Source organism: Urtica dioica, chromosome 6 (assembly GCF_054948205.1).
Source record: "Urtica dioica subsp. dioica isolate 48M chromosome 6, U.dioica_male_clone48M_v1_H2, whole genome shotgun sequence".
In the NCBI taxonomy this organism is placed as follows: Eukaryota; Viridiplantae; Streptophyta; class Magnoliopsida; order Rosales; family Urticaceae; genus Urtica; species Urtica dioica.
The window spans coordinates 39,913,055-39,934,396 of NC_142761.1; the positions used below are offsets into that span (position 1 = coordinate 39,913,055).

General features: G+C 38.5%; 2 protein-coding genes across 2 annotated transcripts; one reads left to right on the top strand and one right to left on the bottom strand.

Annotated features, from left to right (window-relative positions):
* The first annotated feature begins 5,433 nt into the window (after positions 1 to 5,433).
* Positions 5,434 to 13,533, top strand: SPS3F (sucrose phosphate synthase 3F). Its single transcript, XM_089616595.1, has 13 exons — positions 5,434 to 5,981; positions 6,775 to 7,007; positions 7,284 to 7,347; positions 7,565 to 7,889; positions 8,585 to 8,964; positions 9,644 to 9,772; positions 9,849 to 9,980; positions 10,074 to 10,250; positions 10,340 to 10,393; positions 10,494 to 10,556; positions 10,898 to 11,830; positions 12,153 to 12,280; positions 13,010 to 13,533. The coding sequence occupies exons 1-13, from the start codon at positions 5,691 to 5,693 to the stop codon at positions 13,296 to 13,298; spliced, it is 3,198 nt and encodes a 1,065-aa protein (XP_089472721.1). The 5' UTR covers positions 5,434 to 5,690; the 3' UTR covers positions 13,299 to 13,533.
* Positions 13,534 to 13,866: 333 nt separating this feature from the next.
* LOC149394091 (uncharacterized) lies at positions 13,867 to 20,213 on the bottom strand. Its single transcript, XM_089618259.1, has 2 exons — positions 18,842 to 20,213; positions 13,867 to 16,143 (listed from the first exon to the last, which is right to left on the bottom strand). Exons 1-2 carry the CDS (start codon positions 20,101 to 20,103, stop codon positions 14,283 to 14,285), a joined length of 3,123 nt encoding a protein of 1,040 aa, XP_089474385.1. The 5' UTR covers positions 20,104 to 20,213; the 3' UTR covers positions 13,867 to 14,282.
* Positions 20,214 to 21,342: the final 1,129 nt, after the last annotated feature.

A 21,342-nucleotide genomic window follows, 5' to 3' on the forward strand; every position in this document is an offset into this window, starting at 1 on the left:
CAATTCTGCTTCAATCAAGGAATTGAGTTGAGAATGTCAACCCCAAGGTATCCGCAGGGCAACAGTCAATGCCGAAGCCGCAAACAAAACGATCGTAAGCTCCTTAAAAAAGATACTTGACGCCAAAAAAGGAAGATGGGCCGACGAACTCTCGGACGTGCTATGAGCGTATCGTTCCAGCTCAAGACGACCCAGCGGGGAAACTCCGTTTTCCCTAATATACGGCGTAGCGTCAGTAATTCGCATCGAGCATGAAGTCTAAACCATAAGGACAATGCACGCTCATGGGAACAAAGACGCCAATAACACAGCCCTCATGTACTCTCTCGATCTTATCGAAGAAAGGAGGGATCAAGCTATGGTCAGAATGTTACAATAGCGACAAAATATCGCCAGGTATTACAACAAGAACCTGCACCCGCGCCATTTCTAAGTTGGAGACCTTGTCCTAAGGAATGTATTCCAAAACACCGCGAAATCCAACGTCGGAAAACTCGAAACGAACTGGGAAGGACCTTATCGAGTAACAAAAATGGTCCACCTTGGGGTTTACGAACTAGAGACTGTAGACGGGACACCCGTCTTACAATCCTGGAACATCATAAACCTAAGAAAATACTACGTCTAACCATGTAGAATCAACAATCGAACTACATCACGACTTGATCCCATTCATTGGGTACGTATGCAACCTTTCCCCCAAGGTCCATCCCCCACATTTCGAAACAAACAACGAACTTCGTGTCCACCGAGTAACGAACTCTTGACCCCAGTCCGGTAGCACCAAAAGAACGACTGACCGGATCATAAATCTGAACAAAAGACGAGGCTGAATCTCAAGACTTCTACGAGCATCGAGGCTCCCAATGCAATCGGAAGGCGTTTAGAGAAATAACGCCGCTTCGAAACGCATAGTAAAACAACACAGGGACATCAAATCCTAATTAAATCCCTATGGGTATTGATACCCTCAAGATGTCTAAACCATCCTCAAAAGGGAAGGATAGTTTGAACACTCTGGAAAAAATATACACAACGCCATAAACAAGAACCTATTTTGACCAACAAGGACAAAAGGGACCAAGAACACTGCACTCACGAAACCTTACATGAAGAGTTGTACCAAAAAAGGAGCGTCTCGATTCAGCAAAATTCGAAATCGAACCACGCCGCCAAAGTGAATTCCAGTACAACGAAAGTTTGATAGACGAGCTGAAAAACTTAATGAATTTTAAAAAATTCTTTGTTAAAAAGTGAATTTCAGTCCGACAAAAGTTTGAAAATCGAGCTAATAAATAAATGAAAAAATTCTTCGGTTAAAAAGTGAATTTCAGCTCGACAAAATTTTGAAAGTCGAACTGAAAAACTTAATGAATTTTCAAAAATTCTTCGTTTAAAAAGTGAATTTTAGTCCGACAAAAGTTTGAAAGTCGAGCTGAAAAACTAAATGAATTTTAAAAAATTCTTCGGTTAAAAAGTGAATTTCAGTTCGACAAAAGCTTGAAAGTCGAGTTGAAAAACTTAATGAAATCTAAAAAATTCTTCGATTAAAAGGTGAATTTCAGTTCGACAAAAGTTTGATAGTCGAGCTGAAAGACTTATTGAATTTCCAAAAAGCTTCGATTTAAAATGAAATTCAGTTTGACAAAAGGCTCAAAGTCGAGTAGAAATATTCAGCAAAATCCCCGAGGAGAATCTAAAAATAATACCAAAAGAAAAAAATAATAAGCCGCAGTAAGCACGACCCTACGGTCGAGCTCATCGCGAGCAGAGTCATAATTATTATAAACCAAAGCGGAAATTGCCCAAAACACTGGGCCTTGAGGAGCAAAAGATAAAATCGTTCAAGCATAAGGAAAAAAATTCAAAAAAAGGGAGAGATATAAAATAAAAAAAAATTTCTATCCCACTCATTATGGGCATTCGGCTTGTTGAACGACTGAGGTGGTCACTGCGGCAATGTCGGTCGAGGTAGTCACAGCCTCCTCCGCTATCCCCGCCAGCGCCGAGTTCGGGGCGGACAAGTTCGAACGTATTGGTCGATGTCCATCCCGATCGAGGTGTTGTCAGGGACGTCAGCAGGAGAAACTTTCTCTGAGTAGGGGGTTAAAGCCACATCCTCAACACCGGCTAGGGAAGGAAGTGGATCGGCAGACAAGTCAGAAGTAAACTTCTCAATGTCACCCCTGGCTTCCTCCAGGTCGGCGGGCGCGTCTCCAGGGCCATTTTTCACCACTTCCTCCAAGACTCCGACCGCGGCGCGACATTGGTCCATGGTGGCAAATGGGACAATTTCTCTTATTTTTATGCATGGGAACAAAAGAATTCAGGCTCAGTCAATGATCTTATTGTCGAATGTGATCGATTTTCTATATTGTTTTTTGGGCCTTTGGAGCTAATATATGTGGCCTCATACCATCTCGACCTGTGCTATGTGTCTATGGTAGCTTTTGAAGACAAAGTTCATCGAACATATATATTATACGATTCCAGTTACATTTGAAGTTGTTATAAAATAAAAAAAATAAAATCAAAATAAAAAATAAAAAATAAAAAATAAAAAATAAAAAATTCACTATTGGACCTACCTTCGAAAATTAATAGAAGCCATTAGTGATCCTAAGGATCTGGTATTCATATGCGGCAAGTATAATATCGGAATTAAAATGATTTATAGTATGTCGTAATATTATAAATAATAAAAACTTTTTTTAAAAAAAAATTGTTAGATACACAAGTATTTTTCATGCTACAAACGCATATACTTTATCATAGTGTGTGCTACCACGACCTAAGTATAAATTGTGTCCATGAGTTCAAATGCCATGACAATGGCGAAGAAATATGGATAGCGGCCGATGCTTGAAAGAAGCTAATTTTGTAGACTCTCAAATAAATATGAAGTCACAATTTTTTATTATTATATATTATGCTTGAGCTTGAGAGCTTGACAACTTTTTTTTTTTTGGTAGGATTCTATTTTTGTTTCTATATCATCTAATTTACTCGTTTGTTATGAAGATTTATACATATATATATATACATATATATATATATATATATATGTTATTTATTTGTGTTACTATATCTATCAAAATTAGTTTTTATACCACGTAATCTAATTAGAATGATATTTAATTTTTTTTAAGAGTATGACAAATTATAGATAAATGCATATATTGTAATAATTTAGGGGTTGTTTTGATATTAATGAAAGTAGTTTAATATTATTAAATGTCTATTTATTATGGAGTTTGTGAATAGTGAAAAATTATATTTGGAGTTCCACTATTCAATTCTTTTATAGAAGAGTAAAAGATAGTTGTATCGGAGATAAATACAACTATATTTTATCCAATCTTTCTCTATTATATAGTGGATTGAAGATGATCTAACATCACTATTCTCATTTATGTTGCCTTGTTGATTTGAGTTCTCCTTTGGCTTGATTTAGCTTGATAAATCTACATACTACTTTCTTCACCATTTATCACTGTAACTTTTATCATCACCAAATATGGCACGATGAATTGTTTCTTCGATTTATTGGCACGATAAACTACCCAATCGATAAATGCGATAAAACTTATTTTTCTTTCCACTATATTACATGCCTAACCCTTTTCCAATTTTCTTTTATTTATAGGAGCTTTTCCTTTACATCTAGTTACCAATTAATCCATGTATCTTTATAATTATGTATCTGGATGGTCTTTGACTCTAATTAAGCTCGCCCTGATATGGACACGCTGCTTCATTGAGGTCAGATTGGCAATAGTGAAAACAACGACAGAGGTGGATGAATGAGAGGGTGGGAGAAAGAGATAGATAGATAGATATCACGATCACTAGAGGTCATCGGAGGCGCGTCAATGCATGCAAGCGGAACTCGTAGGTCATCATAAAAGAAAAAAATTCGCGAGGGGAAGAGAGAATCGAGGAAGAGAAATGAAGAAGAGAAGGCCTTAAGTCGAATTCGTTTCTATATATGTGCATAAAAAACAAACAACAAGGGCAATCTAGACCACTTAAAGTTTCGCAAAATTTTGAAGCGACAAGCTGCTTATAGTTTATGTTATATAGTTGTTTATATTAAAAACTAATGAGCGTGGTGACATATTTTTTAAATCTCGCTAAATTTTTTTAAGCGACTAGAGTCGCTACTAAATGCAAAATATTATTTATAATTAAAATCGATTTAGTTGTTACGAAAATCAACATGCTTTTAGTCACTTCTAATATTGGTATGCTTCTAAAGTCATATTTGTGGTAGAGATTCTCTTTCTTTTTTTCCCCACAATAAATTTTTCGAGACTCGTCTTTTTTTATGTGTGGATCCCCACACTACTTCTAGAAATTTTTACACCGACGACTCAATTTTTAGTCTTCAAATTACTCTCAGTCTCTGACTCCATTAGTCACCTCGTCTTACTTCACTTTGTGTGTGAGCACATGTGTTTTAGAGAAAGAGACGAAGAGTAATCGATCAAACACATAAGGGCATAAGCACGAAGTCACACACAACACAACAAACAAACTCAATCCGAGTAGATCTATGAAGACGAAGATCACCAATACTCAAGGATGCAATCACAAGAAGCTCCTCATCGACTCGACATCGGACACAAGTCATTTTTAGCAACCCACAAGTTATGGAGCACCGCAACCAACACCCTACTCCTAATGAACTTCTAAACATGCAAATTCAAGATTTTGAACAAAATTATCTATGAATTTTTTTTTTCTTTCTCGGAGGTTTCTAACTCTAACTCAAATGCGATCAACTACTAAACATAGACTAATTTTAATAAGATACCGCATCGAGTAGTATACAAAAATATTAATTTGTACTAAGTACGGCATCGAATGTAACTAACACATGTTTACAAAATTCTCATGATTTAGATAACTAAATTACAGAACTTTTGATTTATAAAAAAAAAAAAAAAAAATTACAGAGAAGGGAGACTTTTAAAAAAATATATTATTATTATTTTCTTCTATAGAAATGAAAATAAATTTGTCACCAAATCTCTCGGAAAAACAAAAACATAAAGGCGGCGAAAGCGCATTGGGAAACGGACTCTTTGGAAAGTGTGAGAGAGAATGTAAAGAAAGATATTATTATTGTGAAAAAAAGAAGAAAAAAATTGTATACTAATTTGAATAATTTCTAACATAATATTATTCCTTATATATTCTCACTCGATATATTATTCACTGCCGCTCACTTTCACTTTCAACACTCAGCTTGGCCTGTACACGTGTACCAACTCCGGGCCCACAAATTCTGCCGCGTGTCAACCCGTTCGTCTCTCTCTCCTTTTGTCCAAAACTCAGGTCTTACTCTTGTGAAGCCACCAAAACACAGAATCACAGAGAGAAACAAAATTCACGATAAATAACAATTTCTTTTTATTTATTTATTTTGTTACTTATAGCTCCGTATTTTCATGATGTTTGTTACATTCTCAGACTCCTAAACAAAATCCAAACAAACATAAAATAAAAAATAAGAATAAAAATCTCGTTTCTCTCTTTCTCCCTCCCTCTTCCTCACACCAGTAACGTCATTCATCTCTCTCTCTCTCTCTCTCTGCCTCTGCATGTAAAGCACATACATATAATACCATAAACACACATTCGGAGAGAGAGAGAGATAATCATCGTTCGATCACGATCGGCGAGGCATGGCGGGGAACGAGTGGATAAACGGATACCTGGAGGCGATTCTCGACACCGGAGCGCCGGCGATTGAGACAGCTCCGGCACCGACGCCGATTCCGGCGGCGGCGGAGAGAGACGGCGGTCACTTCAGTCCGACGAAGTACTTCGTGGAGGAGGTGGTGACCGGCGTGGACGAATCGGACCTTCATCGGACATGGATCAAAGTCGTCGCGACTCGCAACACTCGCGAGCGAAGCTCTCGCCTCGAAAACATGTGTTGGCGTATTTGGCACCTCGCCAGGAAGCAGAAACAGGTCTCTCTCTCTCTCTCTCTCGCTCTTTTTCCCTCGATTTTATTTATTTATTAATTATATATTGGCGTATCTTCAAAGTTCTTTGTGGGGTCTTTGTTTGGTTATGTACTTTCTTGTTGAATTATATATATTTAAAAAAAAAAAAAAATTGGTTTGTTGTAAATACAGAGCAAAGGTCAGTGTCACTGTGATTAGATTCTGTACTTTGAGATTGTTTTGTGTCATTTACTATCAATTATTGTGAGTTGCACTGTTGAGTATGTTATGCATAGAATAATCATCCTTTGACTGTCAATTATTTATTAATTTTTTTAATGATTAAAAAAAGGACGAGGCGGGCTTTATTTATGTCGTTACGGAGTTTGTGTTTTGCAGCTTATTTGATTTTTTTTTCTCGGGGTAACGAAAGCCGCATTGTGATGAAGATTGTGTTAGGATTGGACCGGAATTTAATTTAAATGTCCGAGCTAAAAAAAATACGATTTCTTTAGTTGGATTTTCTGATTTAATGCTGTACTTGAGCGGTTTGGAGAGAGCTTGTTTTGTAATCTTAGATTCGGTTATATTCGATGCCAAAAGCGACATATTTTGATTACGAGCTATTCGATTGGTGGATAGAAGATTCGGCTGGTAAAAACAAAACTTTGTTACCTAGTTAGTAATAATGCTTATTAATTACTTTCCGAGACAAAAGGCGGTACTCTTTTTTTTTCTTCTTCTGGTTATTAGTAATCATGTCGTTATACGAATACGAAATGAGGGGTTGAACTAACATTCGAAGCTTCAATGGCAGTTGGAATGGGAGGAACATCAACGAGTGGCTCATCGTCGATGGGAAAGGGAACAAGGACATAAAGATGTGACCGAAGACATGTCAGAGGACTTGTCTGAAGGAGAGAAAGGGGACGGTTTGGCCGAGTTGGTTCCTTGTGAGTCGCCGAGGAAACAATTCCAACGCAACATTTCGAACTTGGAAGTATGGTCCGACGATAAAAAGGAAAAGAAGCTCTACATTGTCCTTATCAGGTATGTAATATATGTGAACGGCGAAAAAAGGTTCCCTTGTATGTATTGCTTTTCCGTATTCTTTTTTCTATAAGCAGCGGAATTAGAAGCAAAAGGGCTTATGAATTAATCTCGTAATCATTTACTTTCCATAACGAATTTCCTTGGTAATCACGCAAACATAGAAAAATTAAAAAAAACTTGAATTCCTGTCGGTTTTAATTAATTATCAATTCGCCGTTTCTCGCATTTATGAGCTTATCGAATCACGTTAGCGATTTGTTTTGTGTAAAACAGTTTGCATGGTTTGGTACGAGGAGAGAACATGGAGCTTGGCCGAGATTCTGATACGGGCGGGCAGGTATAACAATTCACGCAAAAAGACCTTCCCTTTTTTATTTTATTTTTATTTTATAAATCCCGGGACAAACAAGAATACAAATGACAACTCGGACACAGTTCAACAGTCAAACCAGTCCCTCTGATTAAGCCCTAACGATCAACCCTAACAGTAATATTACGCTAAACACATTTAAACAATTTTTTTTTTTTTTTTTTGCGAATATACCCTATTACAGGTCAAGTACGTGGTGGAGCTCTCTCGGGCTCTGGCGCGGATGCCGGGAGTATACAGAGTGGACCTCTTCACCCGCCAGGTGTCGTCGCCGGACGTTGACTGGAGCTACGGCGAGCCGACGGAGATGCTGACCACGGCGGGCCCCGAAGGAGATGACGAGGACGCGGGGGAGAGCAGCGGGGCATACATCATAAGAATCCCGTTCGGGCCGCGGGACAAATACCTCAGCAAAGAGCTTCTGTGGCCGTACATCCAAGAGTTCGTGGACGGCGCTCTCGCCCACATCCTCAACATGTCCAAGGTCCTCGCGGAGCAGATCGGTAAAGGTGGGCAAAATAATTAAACCGGTTAAACCTTTTACTTTCTATGAAGATTTGACTGGTTAACCGTGTTTTCTAAAACAGTTGAACCAATATTAACCATTAGTTACAATATATTATTTATAGCGATTGGTTACGGTTAACCATGAAACCAAGGGCGGAGCTACGACGTGGGGCCCAGGGTGGGCAAATGCCCCCTCTAAACTTTTGAAAATTATAAATGGGTGATGTAACTAAATAGCCAATTTAAAGTAATGAGTTTGCAAAATAGCCAAAGTTTGTCTTAATTTAGTGAAATAGACAAAATGTGCAGCAATTTGGTTTCAAATTTTTTTTTTTAAAGCAAGATTAATTTTTTTGAAAGTGATAAATTGCTTATAATAATCGTCAATAATTTTAATTTTGACTGTCAAAAAAAATTTGAAGATGTAAATTTGGCTATTTTGCTGAAAAGCTGAAATTTTGACTATTTTGCTAATCAATAAGTTTCAAATGGTTATTTTGTATAAATTTTACCCTATTTTTTTTTCAATTTTTATATTTTCATCCCAAATTTATACGATTTTTTCAAATTTTCCCTCCCTGACTGCATGAAATAATCGGTTAAAATTAAGTGCTGTGGCAATTTTGACCAAAATGAACGGTTAATTGTAAATTAACCGACAAGTTAAATTTGAATTGGTCAATATGTCTGCGTTTAGGTGGCGGGGATCCGATATGGCCGTACGTGATCCATGGGCACTACGCGGACGCGGGGGACAGCGCGGCGCTCCTGTCGGGGGCGTTAAACGTGCCGATGGTGCTGACGGGGCACTCCCTCGGGAGGAACAAGCTGGAGCAGCTGCTGAAGCAAGGGAGGCAGTCGAGGGAGGACATAAACTCGACGTACCGGATGATGAGGAGGATCGAGGGCGAGGAGCTCTCGCTGGACGCCGCCGAGCTCGTCATCACGAGCACCAAGCAAGAGATCGAACAGCAGTGGGGGCTCTACGACGGCTTCGATGTCAAGCTCGAGAGAGTGCTTCGTGCCCGTGCCAGGCGAGGTGTCAATTGCCACGGGAGATATATGCCCAGGATGGTGGTTAGTATTCACGATCATTCTTTTCTTTTTTTTTTTCGTCTGGAATCGGTAAAATGAGAATCCTATGCATTTTCCTTTTGTTGTTTGGGTCGATGAAAATTCGAGAGATACGATGAATTGAGAATTTTTTTTTCCCTGGGAAAGTTTGCATATGTGGGGTATTTTGATTTTCTCGTGTGCGGGATTCGGCTAAAGGATTCATTCTCTTTCCTAATACCCAAAAAAAAAAAAAATTTTGATTTTTCCCTGCCATTGTTTCAATTTTCCTTTACATTTTCATTTTTCATCATGATACCCGGGTTCCAAACATAGTCCAAGTGTATATGGATAAAAAAAAAATTGAGATTTATTTTTCCTAGGAAAGTTTGCATATGTTGGGTCGATGAAAATTCGAGAAAAATAAAATTTAAGGGAAACTGAATACAAAAATTGAGATTTCTTTTTCCTATGAAAGTTCGCATATGTGGGGTGTTTTGGTTTTCTCGTGTGGGGGATTCGGCTAAGGATTCATTCTCTTTCCTAAAAAAAATTCTTCAGAGTTCCAAATACAAAAAAATAAAATAATTGATGTTCCCCTGCAATTGTTTTCAAATTTCCATTTTCCTTTACATTTTCATTTTTCATCATAATACCCGGCTTCCAAACATAGTATATCTTTATATTTTCTGTTTAAAAAAAGGTTATTCCTCCCGGGATGGACTTCAGCAATGTTATGGCCCGCGAAGACGAAGTTGATGGAGAGATCACCCAACTAAATGGTACTCCTGATGGAACGTCTCCGAAAGCGGTTCCATCGATATGGCTAGAAGTGAGTGTTCAATCTGTATTGTTTGTACTTTTTTCATTTACTACGACCGTATAATGACTTTTTATTTTATATATAGGTGATGCGGTTTCTTACAAATCCGCATAAGCCCATGATCTTGGCTTTGTCGAGGCCAGATCCGAAGAAGAACATAACTACCCTTTTGAAGGCCTTTGGAGAATGCCGTCCTCTAAGAGAACTTGCCAATCTTGTGAGTCAAGTTTTCCTTTTTTTTTTCTTTCTTCAGGTTCATGATACAACTGAATTCCTACGGTTTCGAAACTGATCCGCTTTTTTGAACCAGACGTTGATAATGGGGAATAGAGACGATATAGATGAGATGTCCGGCGGAAATTCTAGTGTCCTTACGACAGTGTTGAAGCTGATCGATAAATACGACCTTTACGGAATGGTGGCCTATCCAAAGCATCACAAACAATCAGATGTGCCCGATATATACCGCCTTGCAGCGAAGACAAAGGTCTAGTGCAATTTCATAATTTATAAACATATATTCGATAAATCCATTCTTTTATGCAGTTATTAACAAAGAATTTGTAAATATTTCAGGGTGTCTTCATAAACCCAGCATTAGTGGAGCCTTTTGGTCTTACATTGATTGAGGTCTGTTTTAGTTGATTACAAGAGTTTCTTCTTCTCAGCTCATATTTTTGGCATATAATAAATGAAAGTTTGACCTAAGTTGCACTTTAAAACTACTCAGGCAGCAGCGCACGGGCTTCCGATGGTGGCTACAAAAAACGGAGGACCAGTTGACATTAATCGGGTAAAAATTGAACATTTTCCAAATACGACTCGGCTCATAATAAATGTATAGAAAAATTGAAAAATAGTTAATGATAGATAATATGAAGCGATACTGCGATCTTTGTTATCCATTAGGTATATAGCCATACTTGCAGTTTCACATTGTTATATAGCCAACGTTTCGTAAATCTTAGGTAAATAGCCCCGTCCATTATTTCAATGAAAGGGCAAACCAGGAATGCCGCGTCATCTTTATGTCCATTTACCAAAGATTTACGAAACGTTGGCTATGTAACAATCTCAAACGTTTTAGTTGGCTAGTTAACTAATGTTTTGTATTTATTATCGGGATTTATTCAGGCGCTTAACAATGGTCTGCTCGTGGACCCACACAACGAGCAGGAAATCTCCGCTGCGCTGCTCAAGCTATTATCCGAGAAGAACTTATGGCTCGACTGTCGGAACAACGGTTGGAAGAACATACACCTCTTCTCGTGGCCGGAGCATTGTCGGACTTACCTGACCAGAGTCGCGGCGTGTCGAATGAGACACCCGCAATGGAAAACCGACACCCCCGAAGACGACGCCGTTGCCGAAGGCTCTCTCAACGACTCCCTCAAAGACGTTCAAGACATGTCTCTCAGGCTCTCCGTCGACGGGGAAATGAAGTCCTCGCTGAACGGGTCTCTCGACCTGTCTTTGGTAGCCGGTTCCGACCCCGAGCTCCAAGAACAAGTCAACCGGATCTTGAGCAAGATAAGGATATCCGAGCCTTCTGGCGCAGCGACGATTAAGCAGCAACCCGACGATAACTTGCCTAGCAAGTATCCAAAGCTCCGGCGGAGGCGTAAGCTGATAGTGATAGCACTCGATTGCTACGACAGCGACGGAGCTCCGGACGAGAAGATGGTCCCGGTGGTGCAGAAGATAATCGGGGCGGTCCGGTCGGACTCTCAGGCCGCGAGGGTCTCGGGGTTCGGTTTCTCGACCGCGATGCCGGTTTCGGAGACGCTTGAGTTCTTGAAGACGGTTAAGATTCAGGCGAACGAGCTCGACGTGTTGATCTGCAGCAGCGGAAGCGAGGTCTACTATCCCGGGACCTACGCGGATAAAGATGGAAATCTTTTCCCCGATCCGGATTACGCTGCGCATATCGACTATCGCTGGGAGTGCGAGGGTTTAAAGAGTACAATCCGAAAGCTGTCAAACGAGTTTTCCAGTCCCCCATTAGAGGAAGATTTGGAGTCGAGCAATGCCCATTGCGTCTCCTATCTAGTAAACGACCGTAAAAAGGTATACGTTTACGAATTACTTTCCTAATTGTGAGAAAGAAAGCTGATGATAGGTTATTATTTGGTAGACCAGACTCGTTTACTATTCGAATGTGTGACACTTTGACCGTTATTGACTACTTTTAGATTACATACCCAGTTTTTACCGCTATTCTCTCTCTGTTGGAAGCTTTCTCCTTGACTTTGTTAGAAATTGCTTAGAAGTACTAGTTCAAATAATCTGTCAAGAAATAAAAGAAGAAAAGAAAAAGGATCACTGACAGAATAGTACAAGGGTAACGAATGCCAAACAGTCTCTGAGAAGTAATTTTGTGTGATAAAAGGCTCGGAAAGTGGATGACTTGAGGCAGAAGCTAAGGATGCGGGGACTACGATGCCATCCAATGTACTGTAGAAACTCGACGAGATTGCAAGTCATCCCTCTTCACGCATCTCGAGCGCAGGCACTCAGGTACGCATTGCTTTTTTAAATTATCAGATTGACGCAACGTAATCATGGTTTTGTTAACACAATAGTTGTTGTATCATATGGAGCCTCATGGACAGTAAGGAAGCATGGAATTCTTTTTTCCTTTTTAACAATGACGGAAGTTTGGTAAAATTTCCTTCATGCATATCAAGGCCTTGGGTGTGAAACTCTTGGTTCGCTTGAATTGTTCAGTTGGCTTAGTGTAATAAATTCGAGGGTTTTGCCCCTTAATGGGGCCAAGAGTGCAAATGATTTTTGTATACAATGGCTTATAAAAAGCTTAATTTATGAGGACCGTTGAATTTGTTTTGAATATCTAATTCAGACAAGATTTCTATCCAAACTTCCGAAAACTCTAGTCTATTTCGTTTTGGTCCGGTTTCTAATATTTCATGACTTATAAACTTTGGTGGGCTATTTCTTAGTTTAAGGATTCAACTTCTGTAAAACTGATTGCTTTACTTGGCATTTAGTATCCAATTAAACAGATTTTAACAACTCCATCTAGATGATCTGTTTATTACACGCTTAAAGAGTTCGTAAAGTCTCTAGGTTTTTTTTTCCTTTGATATTTGATAGCTTCACCCATTAAATGCAATTTTTCTATATTGGTTAAGACAGCTATTTTTTTTTTGGTTGGTCAAAACGAACCTAATTGTGTTGTTAATCATGTTCCGAAACTTTTTCTTTCTTTCTTTCTTGTTCACGAAGGTACTTGTTTGTGCGGTGGAGACTCAACGTGGCAAACATGTTTGTGTTTGTGGGGGAAAGTGGGGACACCGACTTCGAAGAGATGATATCCGGGGCCCACAAGACCATAATCATGAAAGGCGTCGCAACCGAGGGCTCAGAAGAGCTGTTGAGAACCGCGGGTAGCTACCTAAAAGACGATACCGTCCCTCCCGAGAGCCCTCTGATCGCCTGCGTGGACGGCTACACATCAGCCTCGGAGATTTCCAGTGTTTTGAACCATATCTCTAAGTCTGGTGCTGGAATGTGACATACATATATATATATATAGCATTGTGTGTATCTATATATGTTTAAAAATCAATAGAGTTATTCATTTGACAATTGAAGACTATGACTGGCTATGTGTAGTGCATATGGGTTTGCCATCACAATTGTGCCTACTAATGACCGTCTTTCCCATAGTCTTGAGAATTTTTTTTTCTTTTTTAGTAGCAACTTTCTTTCTTCAAGACCATTGTAGACAATATTTGTGTTCGATATTGTATTGGATAATTTATAAAGAAATGATCATTTTTATTTCTTTATTTGAATTCTGACATGTTTGGAAAAAAAATAATTTCAGTTTTTTTTTTTTTTTTTTAGAAAATGAGAATTGTTAGTCATATTCCAGGCCAACATTGGACCCGAAGGGCAACATGTAGTAATGAGATGTCAAATCTCCATTTGCGATGTTCTCTTCTCGAAGACCGTCTCAATAATGCAACCGACCGTGACATCTCAATCAACACGATCGCCTCCTCGGAATCTCTCTCTTTTAGACATCTTTCAGACGGAAGAAAAAAAAAACGTGGACGGAAAAGCAGAGAATGGGGACCAACTTTTAAGCATTGTGTTTGATGAATCTAAATGAGGAATAAACATTCTCAGAAAACATTACAGCTAAAAAATTCACACATAATCACAAAGCATCATGTCCTTGTACCTAATTAACCTCAGCTTTTTGCAAAGAAATTGAGAAAATTTTCGATCTGATGAACTTTATCAGCTCAATCAATACATGTAAAGATTTGTGCCTTTGTAGAATACAAAAGAAAAAAAATAGGTAACAGAATATTACAATGGAGTAGAAACTGATGGCACATTACAAGCTCACATCTGACTCTGTGCAATGAACCAAGGCAGATCTACCTAACTGCATTAATGGTCAGCGAAAGTACTTGAAATCGCATTTCAATAAATAGATAAATTCTAAATCTGATTAGCATGTCCTGACCAAAATAATTTACGCCACCTACTGAGAAATGCGTAGCAGCCTTGTAGCGTGGATCTTCTTCAGAGTGTTTCTCATTAGATCGTCGGGTAATAAGCCCGAAGATATCATATCCTTGAGAAGCTTGAGAGCAAAATCTATTTGTCCCACCTTCATATAGCCTTCGACGATAGCGTGGTACGAAACAATATCCGGCAGAAATGGCATTTCTTCAAACACCTCGTTTGCCTTCTCAATCTCACCTTGTAGGCAATATCCCTTTATTAATGCGTTGTAAGTTATCAAATCCATCTCCGAACCACGTTGAACCATCGCTTCGAAAAATTCTCGAGCCTGATCGATCTTCCCATTTCTCGCGAAGCCATCGACGAGAACGCTTACAGTCACGGCACCGGGATAAGTATTTTGAGACACCATCTTGTCGAACAACCTCTTGGCCACGTCGAAATTATTCGAACGACAAAGCCCACATAGCAAAGAGTTGTATGTGATAACGTCTGGCGTTAGATCTCTTTGAATCATCAGATCGAATACGACCAGAGCCTCTTCTGTTCTTCCAGCCTTGGAGAAAGCATCCACTAAGATGTTGTACGTTATTACGTTCGGCGATACGCCTCGGTCCTTCATTTTGTCGAACAGCTCTTTCGCTTCTCTCCATAATCCCGACTTGCACAATCCGTTGATTAGAGTACTGTAAGTGTAGATATCGGGCTTTATACCCCTCTTCGTCATTGTTTCAAAATTATCCAGCGCTTCTTTGGCTCTTCCGTTTCTGCAAAGACCATCCAACATCGTAGTGAAAGTGATAATGTCGGGGAGGGTTCCAGAATCGATCATCTTCTCGATGAACAGATTCGCTTCTTCCAATCGGCCAGCCTTGCGTAGTCCGTCAATGAGGGAAGTGAATGTGACAACGTTCGGCTTGACGCCTTTAGTCGGCATCGATTCGAACACCGATATCGCTTCTTTGAACTTTTCGTCTTTGCAAAGCAAATCAATCACAATACTGTAGGTATGAACATTGGGCGAAACTCCAGAATCGTGCATCTCAGCTAGAAATCTCTCAACTTCTTCCCCGCGATTGCTTTTGCATATTCCGTGAATCAAAGAAGTATAGCCAACCACGTCGGGTCGTAAACCGTGTTTGGACATATCTAGAAACAAGCTCAATGCCTCCTCGGTTCTGTTTTCTTTACAGAGGCCGTCAATGATTGCATTGAAACAGTATAAATTCAGTTTAACCCCTTCGACGCCGACGATTTTCTTGAGCAAAGTGAGCGCCTTTTGGGTTTCTCCGGCCTTGCAAAACCCGTTAATGATGGTCCCATATGTCGCCTCATTGCATAACTCTTTCTGTTTCACTATCTTCTCGAATAATTCCATGGCTGAATCCATCGAGCCTTCCTTACAAAGCCCGTCGAGAAGAGTGTTCATGGTGATCGGATTAGGACGAAGCCCACTTTTAACGGCGACTGAGAGCACTGAGAAACCTGACTTCGCACCGTTTGATCTGCACAAACACTTGGCAACAACGGTAAGAGTACAGACGTCAGGTTGGAAATCAGAGCTACGAAACCTGACGAGGTGTGAGTACATAGAGACCACAGTGGAGAACTGGTTCTTCTTCGACATTGAACCAATCAGATGGTTGAAGCTCCAAATAGAGGGCATGGGTCTCATATCAGCGAATGTATTGAAGAGTCGCAGAGCTTCGACTACAGACAAGTCTCGAGATTCGCACCGCGTTTGGACCAATTTCTGAAATTGAGCACAAGAGCTATAATAACGAAAATGGGCGAAGAGATGTGTGGAATTACCGGTTAAGAACCAAAAAGCTTTCATCTTTAAACCCGTCTCCAAAGCCGGAGTTGATCGATTCTCTCTTTTTGGAAAGTTCAGAACAACAATCTAAAAGCCTCTCAGTATTCTCTCTCTAAACTAGTTTTAGCCTAATTCTGAGAATCTTGAGTTTCTATACATATTATATAGGGTGTAATTGAAATTACTTTGCGCAACTAATCAAATTTGTTTTTTACCTCTGATTTAGCTAAGTTTTATTTTATTAAAGAGATAACTCACAAAACCGAATTAATTATTCAATTCAATTAATTGAATAGTTAATTTAATTGATTTCGACTTGTTTGATAAGTTATTTTCTTAATATAATGAAACTTGAGTTTTTTTTTTTTAAATGGTGGGCTATTAAACTAATTATCCCGAAAAATTATATATTATTTGAGAAGATATATTGATATATCTGAAATACACAAATGTTATTAAATTATAAAAAAATTTCAAAATTTCTTTGAAATAAAAAATAATTAAACTATTGTAAAGCCTCGAAGGTAATCATATAGTATTGAAAAATTAGACGAAATAAATCATTTGAAACGTTGAAATTGTGAAATAACCAATGTTTCAATATTTATAGTAAATAATCAATTTATCTGGCGTGACAATTAAGTAAGAAAATCTCTACCAATTTTAACCTTGTTTTCTTTTTTTTTTATTTGGTTATTTAAAAAAATCAGGAATAATACACTTAAATGTGGAAGCCATATAATTTCCCTTCCTTTGTAGTAACATTCAATCACTTGTACGTTTAATATCAATCTCCTTTCGATAGTTAATATATTTTTTCCACTTAAATAGTCAATTCACTCTCTCTCTCTCTCTCGTACAACAAGCAATCACCCTCCCAACTCTACTTTACAATCTCGCATGGCTATCTCCGACGATTTTGTCCGAGTCGCTGGCCTCGTCACGCGTCTTCGGTGACTCTCTACGGCGGAGAAGCAAGAATCGGAGGCTCCACTTTCGGCGGAAGAGATTGTTCGGCGGCTTATGCGAATTTAGAGGAGTAGCGATGGAGGTGATCATCATCGGCCGGAGTGAGAGAAGAAGCACATATTGTTGAGTCAGTCAGGCACTCGCTTTTTCACCATTGTTAGGGTTTCGAATTTTGGTGATTCACTTTCTGTTTCACCATTATTAGCAAATTTATTTGTGACCTAAGTTTTTGGTTTATTTTTAGGTCTGCCGTAGCCAAAGAAAGAGATATTATTATTTTTTTTTTTTTGTTAATTTGTTTGCTCTGATTTTGTCTCTCGTTAATCTTTGTTAATTTTGGTATATTAATTGTGTTAATTTCGGTAAATTTGTCACAGAAACGCCTGGGAGACTATGACGCAACCATCGAGTGCCACAGTGAACAATTAAAATCGAAGCAAAGATACATAATCAACGTAAATGGAAAAAGAGATAATTAAAGAATGAAGTGTCATTGAATATTGAATGTGACTGATAAACTCATTTAATGTTTAATTTTTTATTTTGCATTATGAAATAATTAATGAAAGGTATTTTGGATATTTAATCCTCGTTAATTTCTGTCAATGACTATTTTACAAAATTAACATAACATTGATTATTTTGCAAAATTTAATTTTACAAATGACTAATTAGCTATTTAACCATATATTTCATAAAACCACTGAAATTTATGAACAACTATCAAAAGTATATTATTGAACATCTTTGTTATTGTACGGGGCAAAGCATTCGGTCAAGAACAAAAATTCTTATTTGAAAAAATCTGGTGGTGACCGGAACATAATATTCCCGTCAGAAATGAACCGGAATTCCAAACCACATGAGAATCAAAATTATATATTTTGATGTTAAAAGGTTTTTAAATGTATTTAAATATAAGTTTTTTTAAAGATTAATCATCTATTAATTTTTTTTAGTGACTCAAATTTATTGCTTATTCAAATATATGTTGACTTTCTCTTTTAAATGCATTTAACATGCATTTAATCTAATCTATAGCAACTTAAACAAGGCTGCTCGGGATCATTTTGAAATTTCCAAGGAAGAAGTCTATTAAAATTAGTGTAAGGAACTAATTGAGTCACTAAAAGATTAAAGGGGTAGTTTTTTTTGCTCACAGGTTAAAGGGATAGTTAAATCATAAACAAGAAACTCATGGAATATATATGATATTATCGAAAACTCAAGTTATGGTTACAATAAGATCACATAAGATCTATCACATAAAAACACACACGAGAAAAGAAATTTTTTTTATAGACGTTACAGCAACCTGGTATTGATCATTCCCAGCAACTCCGATGGTTCTGCCGCTGGTTCGTCTTAAAAAAAATTATGTCTTTCTCTTTCGCCAAATGCTCCAAACACACACGAGGGTCCTGATTTCGTTCCTGATCAAATAAAATTAGGATTACACAGATTCAGAAACGTTAAACTGAAGAATTAACACACACTCAGTTAATAGATTGTGTCTTTGTATGATACAGACAAAAAGGCTACAGAATGTGAGAAGATTGTAAAAAACAGTTGGTGCCTAACAGACTGGAATCATTGCTTTTTGGTGCCTCTTTTAAACCAAAATTAAATAGGACGAATGATTTCGCAATAATCGAGGGATAAATTTTGAGAAGCCGAGAAGCTGACACAAAAGTACATGAAAAATTTGTTCATGCTCATGAAAATTGTTTAAAACTGCAAAACAAAAAAAAAAAAAAAAAACTATCACTGATGAACATGGACTCACCTATTGAACAATGACTAGCAGCCTTTTAGCGTGGATCTTCTTCAAAATGCTCCGTGTTATATAATCAGGTAACACACCATTGCAGATCATCTCCTTGAGAAGCTTGAGAGCAACATCTATTTGTCCCACCTTTGCGTAGCCATCGACCAGAGTGTGGTATGAGACGATATTCGGCAGAATATTCTTTGATGACATCTCTTCATACATCTCCTTTGCCTTCTCAATCTCACCTTGTAGGCAATACCCATTTATCAATGTGTTGTAAGTTACCAAATCTGGCTGCGAACCATGTTGAATTATTGCTTCAAACAATTGCTGAGCCATATCCATCTTCCCATTCCTTGCAAAGCCATCGATAAGAATACCTACAGTCACAATGTTTGGGAAGATCTTCCGTGTGACCATCTTGTAAAACAACTTCTTGGCTCCTTCCATATCATTAGAACGACACAGCCCACATAGCAAAGAGTTGTACGTGATAATGTCAGGAGTTATGTCTCTTTGAATCATCAACTCGAACACAGCCAAAGCGTCTTTTGTTCTTCCAACCTTGGAGAAAGCATCGACTAAGATGTTGTATGTTACTACATCCGGAGATACACTTTCAACCTTCATTTTGTCGAACAGCTCTTTCGCTCCACTCCATAAGCCCGACTTACAACCCCCGTAGATTAAAGAATTGTATGTGTATATATTGGGCTTGAGACCCCTCTTTGTTATTGTTTCAAGATTATCCAGTGCTTCTTTGCCTCTTCCGTTTCTGCAAAGAGCATCCAACATTGAATTGAAAGTAATAATGTTGGGGACTACTCCGGAATCGACCATCTTCTCAAAGCACTGGTTTGCTTCTTCCAATCGGCCAGCCTTACACAATGCATCAATTAGAGAATTGAATGTGACAACATTAGGTTTCACACCTTTTTTTGGCATCGATTCAAACACAGAAACTGCTTCCTTGATTTTCTCGTCTTTGCAAAGTGAATCAATTAGAATACTGTAAGTATGAACATCGGGTGAAACTCCATCATTATCCATGTCAGCTAGAAGTTTCTGGACTTCTTCCCAACGGCCAGATTTGCATAATCCATTAATCAAAGAAGTATAGCTAACAACATTGGGCTGAAGTCCGCGGCTGGTCAGGTCCCGAAACAAGCTCAATGCCTCCTCAGTTCGTCGTTCTTTGATGAGCCCGTCAATGATGGCATTAAAACTGTATAAATTCAGTTTAATACCCTCAAAGTTGACGATTCGCTTAAGAAGACCCATTGCCTTTTGGGTCTCTCCGGCCTTGCAAAACCCATTGATGATGGTCGCTTAGCCTCGTCACACAAACCTTTCTGCTCGACCATCTTCTCGAATAACTCCATTGCAGCAACCATAGAACCTTCCTTACAAAGCCCGTCGAGAAGAGTACTCATCATGAACGAATCAGGACGAATCCCACTTTTAATGGCGACTGAGAGCACTGAGAAGCCTGACTTTGCACTGTCTGACCGCCACAAGCACTTGCCAACAATGGTCAGAGTAGAAACATCGGGTTCGAAATCGTTCCGACGAAACTTGACGAGGTGAGAGAACATAGAGACCACAGTGGAGAACTGGTTCATCTTCGACATTGAACCAATCAAATGATTGAAACTCCAAACAGAGGGCATGGGTCTCATATCAGAGAAGGTATCGAAGAGACGCAGAGCTTCGACCACAGTGAAGTCTCTTGATTTGCAACGCGTTCGGACCAATGTCTCAAAATGAGCGCGTGAACTACAATAGCGAAAATGGGTAAAGAGAGAAGCAGAATTACCGGTTGAGAACTGGAAAGCTTTCATCTTCAAACCCATTTCCAATCTAAGCAAGCTGGACCTGATCGACTCTCTTTTATCGAAACTCAGAGCAACAATCTAAAAGCTTTTTATTTTTCTTCTACGAATTTAAAAGCCTCTCCGTCTCTCTCTCTCACTAATTTTTCTGAACTACTTTGTCTAATTCTAGAAGTCGGGCTTACCCTAATATTTTTGGGAAACTAATCTGTTATAAATAATCTATAAAATTCTTAAGAATATTATTAATCTACGATGTCATGGGCTTGATAAGAATATACTTTTTTTATTATTAAAAATAAATAAAGTGATACGGTGGACAAGTAAGAATTTATTGTTTATCGATAAAATATGATTTTTAGAATTATTTGTTTAAATATCTCGACTTCTTAGGACATGAATCTCTTACAACTATAAGGGTTTATGTTCAACTTTTTTTTTTTTAGAGAGCGTTAGGGAATTCTTCATAATTCTCACTCATTATTTTTCTAGTATGTTTAAGGTTCAAGAGAGCACATAAGAGAATGGATGCTAAAATGAGCAAAGTCGGAGCTTTAGGCACAAAAAATGGAGTTCGGAAGCTAAAAGTCAAAGTTATTGAAGAAGTCAACAAGGACTCGCGGGTCGCGCAAGAGACAGCATGCGACGCGCTAGAGTTCTTCCAGTTACGCAACGCGCAAAGACCCTG

Bases quoted from the DNA above. Each gene is read 5' to 3' on its own strand.
- SPS3F (XM_089616595.1), top strand. From the start codon at position 5,691: ATGGCGGGGAACGAGTGGATAAACGGATACCTGGAGGCGATTCTCGAC. The intron at 8,965-9,643 runs GTTAGTATTCAC...GTTTAAAAAAAG, and splicing joins GATATATGCCCAGGATGGTG to GTTATTCCTCCCGGGATGGA. The intron at 9,773-9,848 runs GTGAGTGTTCAA...TTTTATATATAG, and splicing joins TTCCATCGATATGGCTAGAA to GTGATGCGGTTTCTTACAAA.
- LOC149394091 (XM_089618259.1), bottom strand. From the start codon at position 20,103: ATGGGTCTTCTTAAGCGAATCGTCAACTTTGAGGGTATTAAACTGAAT. The intron at 16,144-18,841 runs ATAGGTGAGTCC...CTTTCCAAAAAG, and splicing joins AGGCTGCTAGTCATTGTTCA to AGAGAATCGATCAACTCCGG.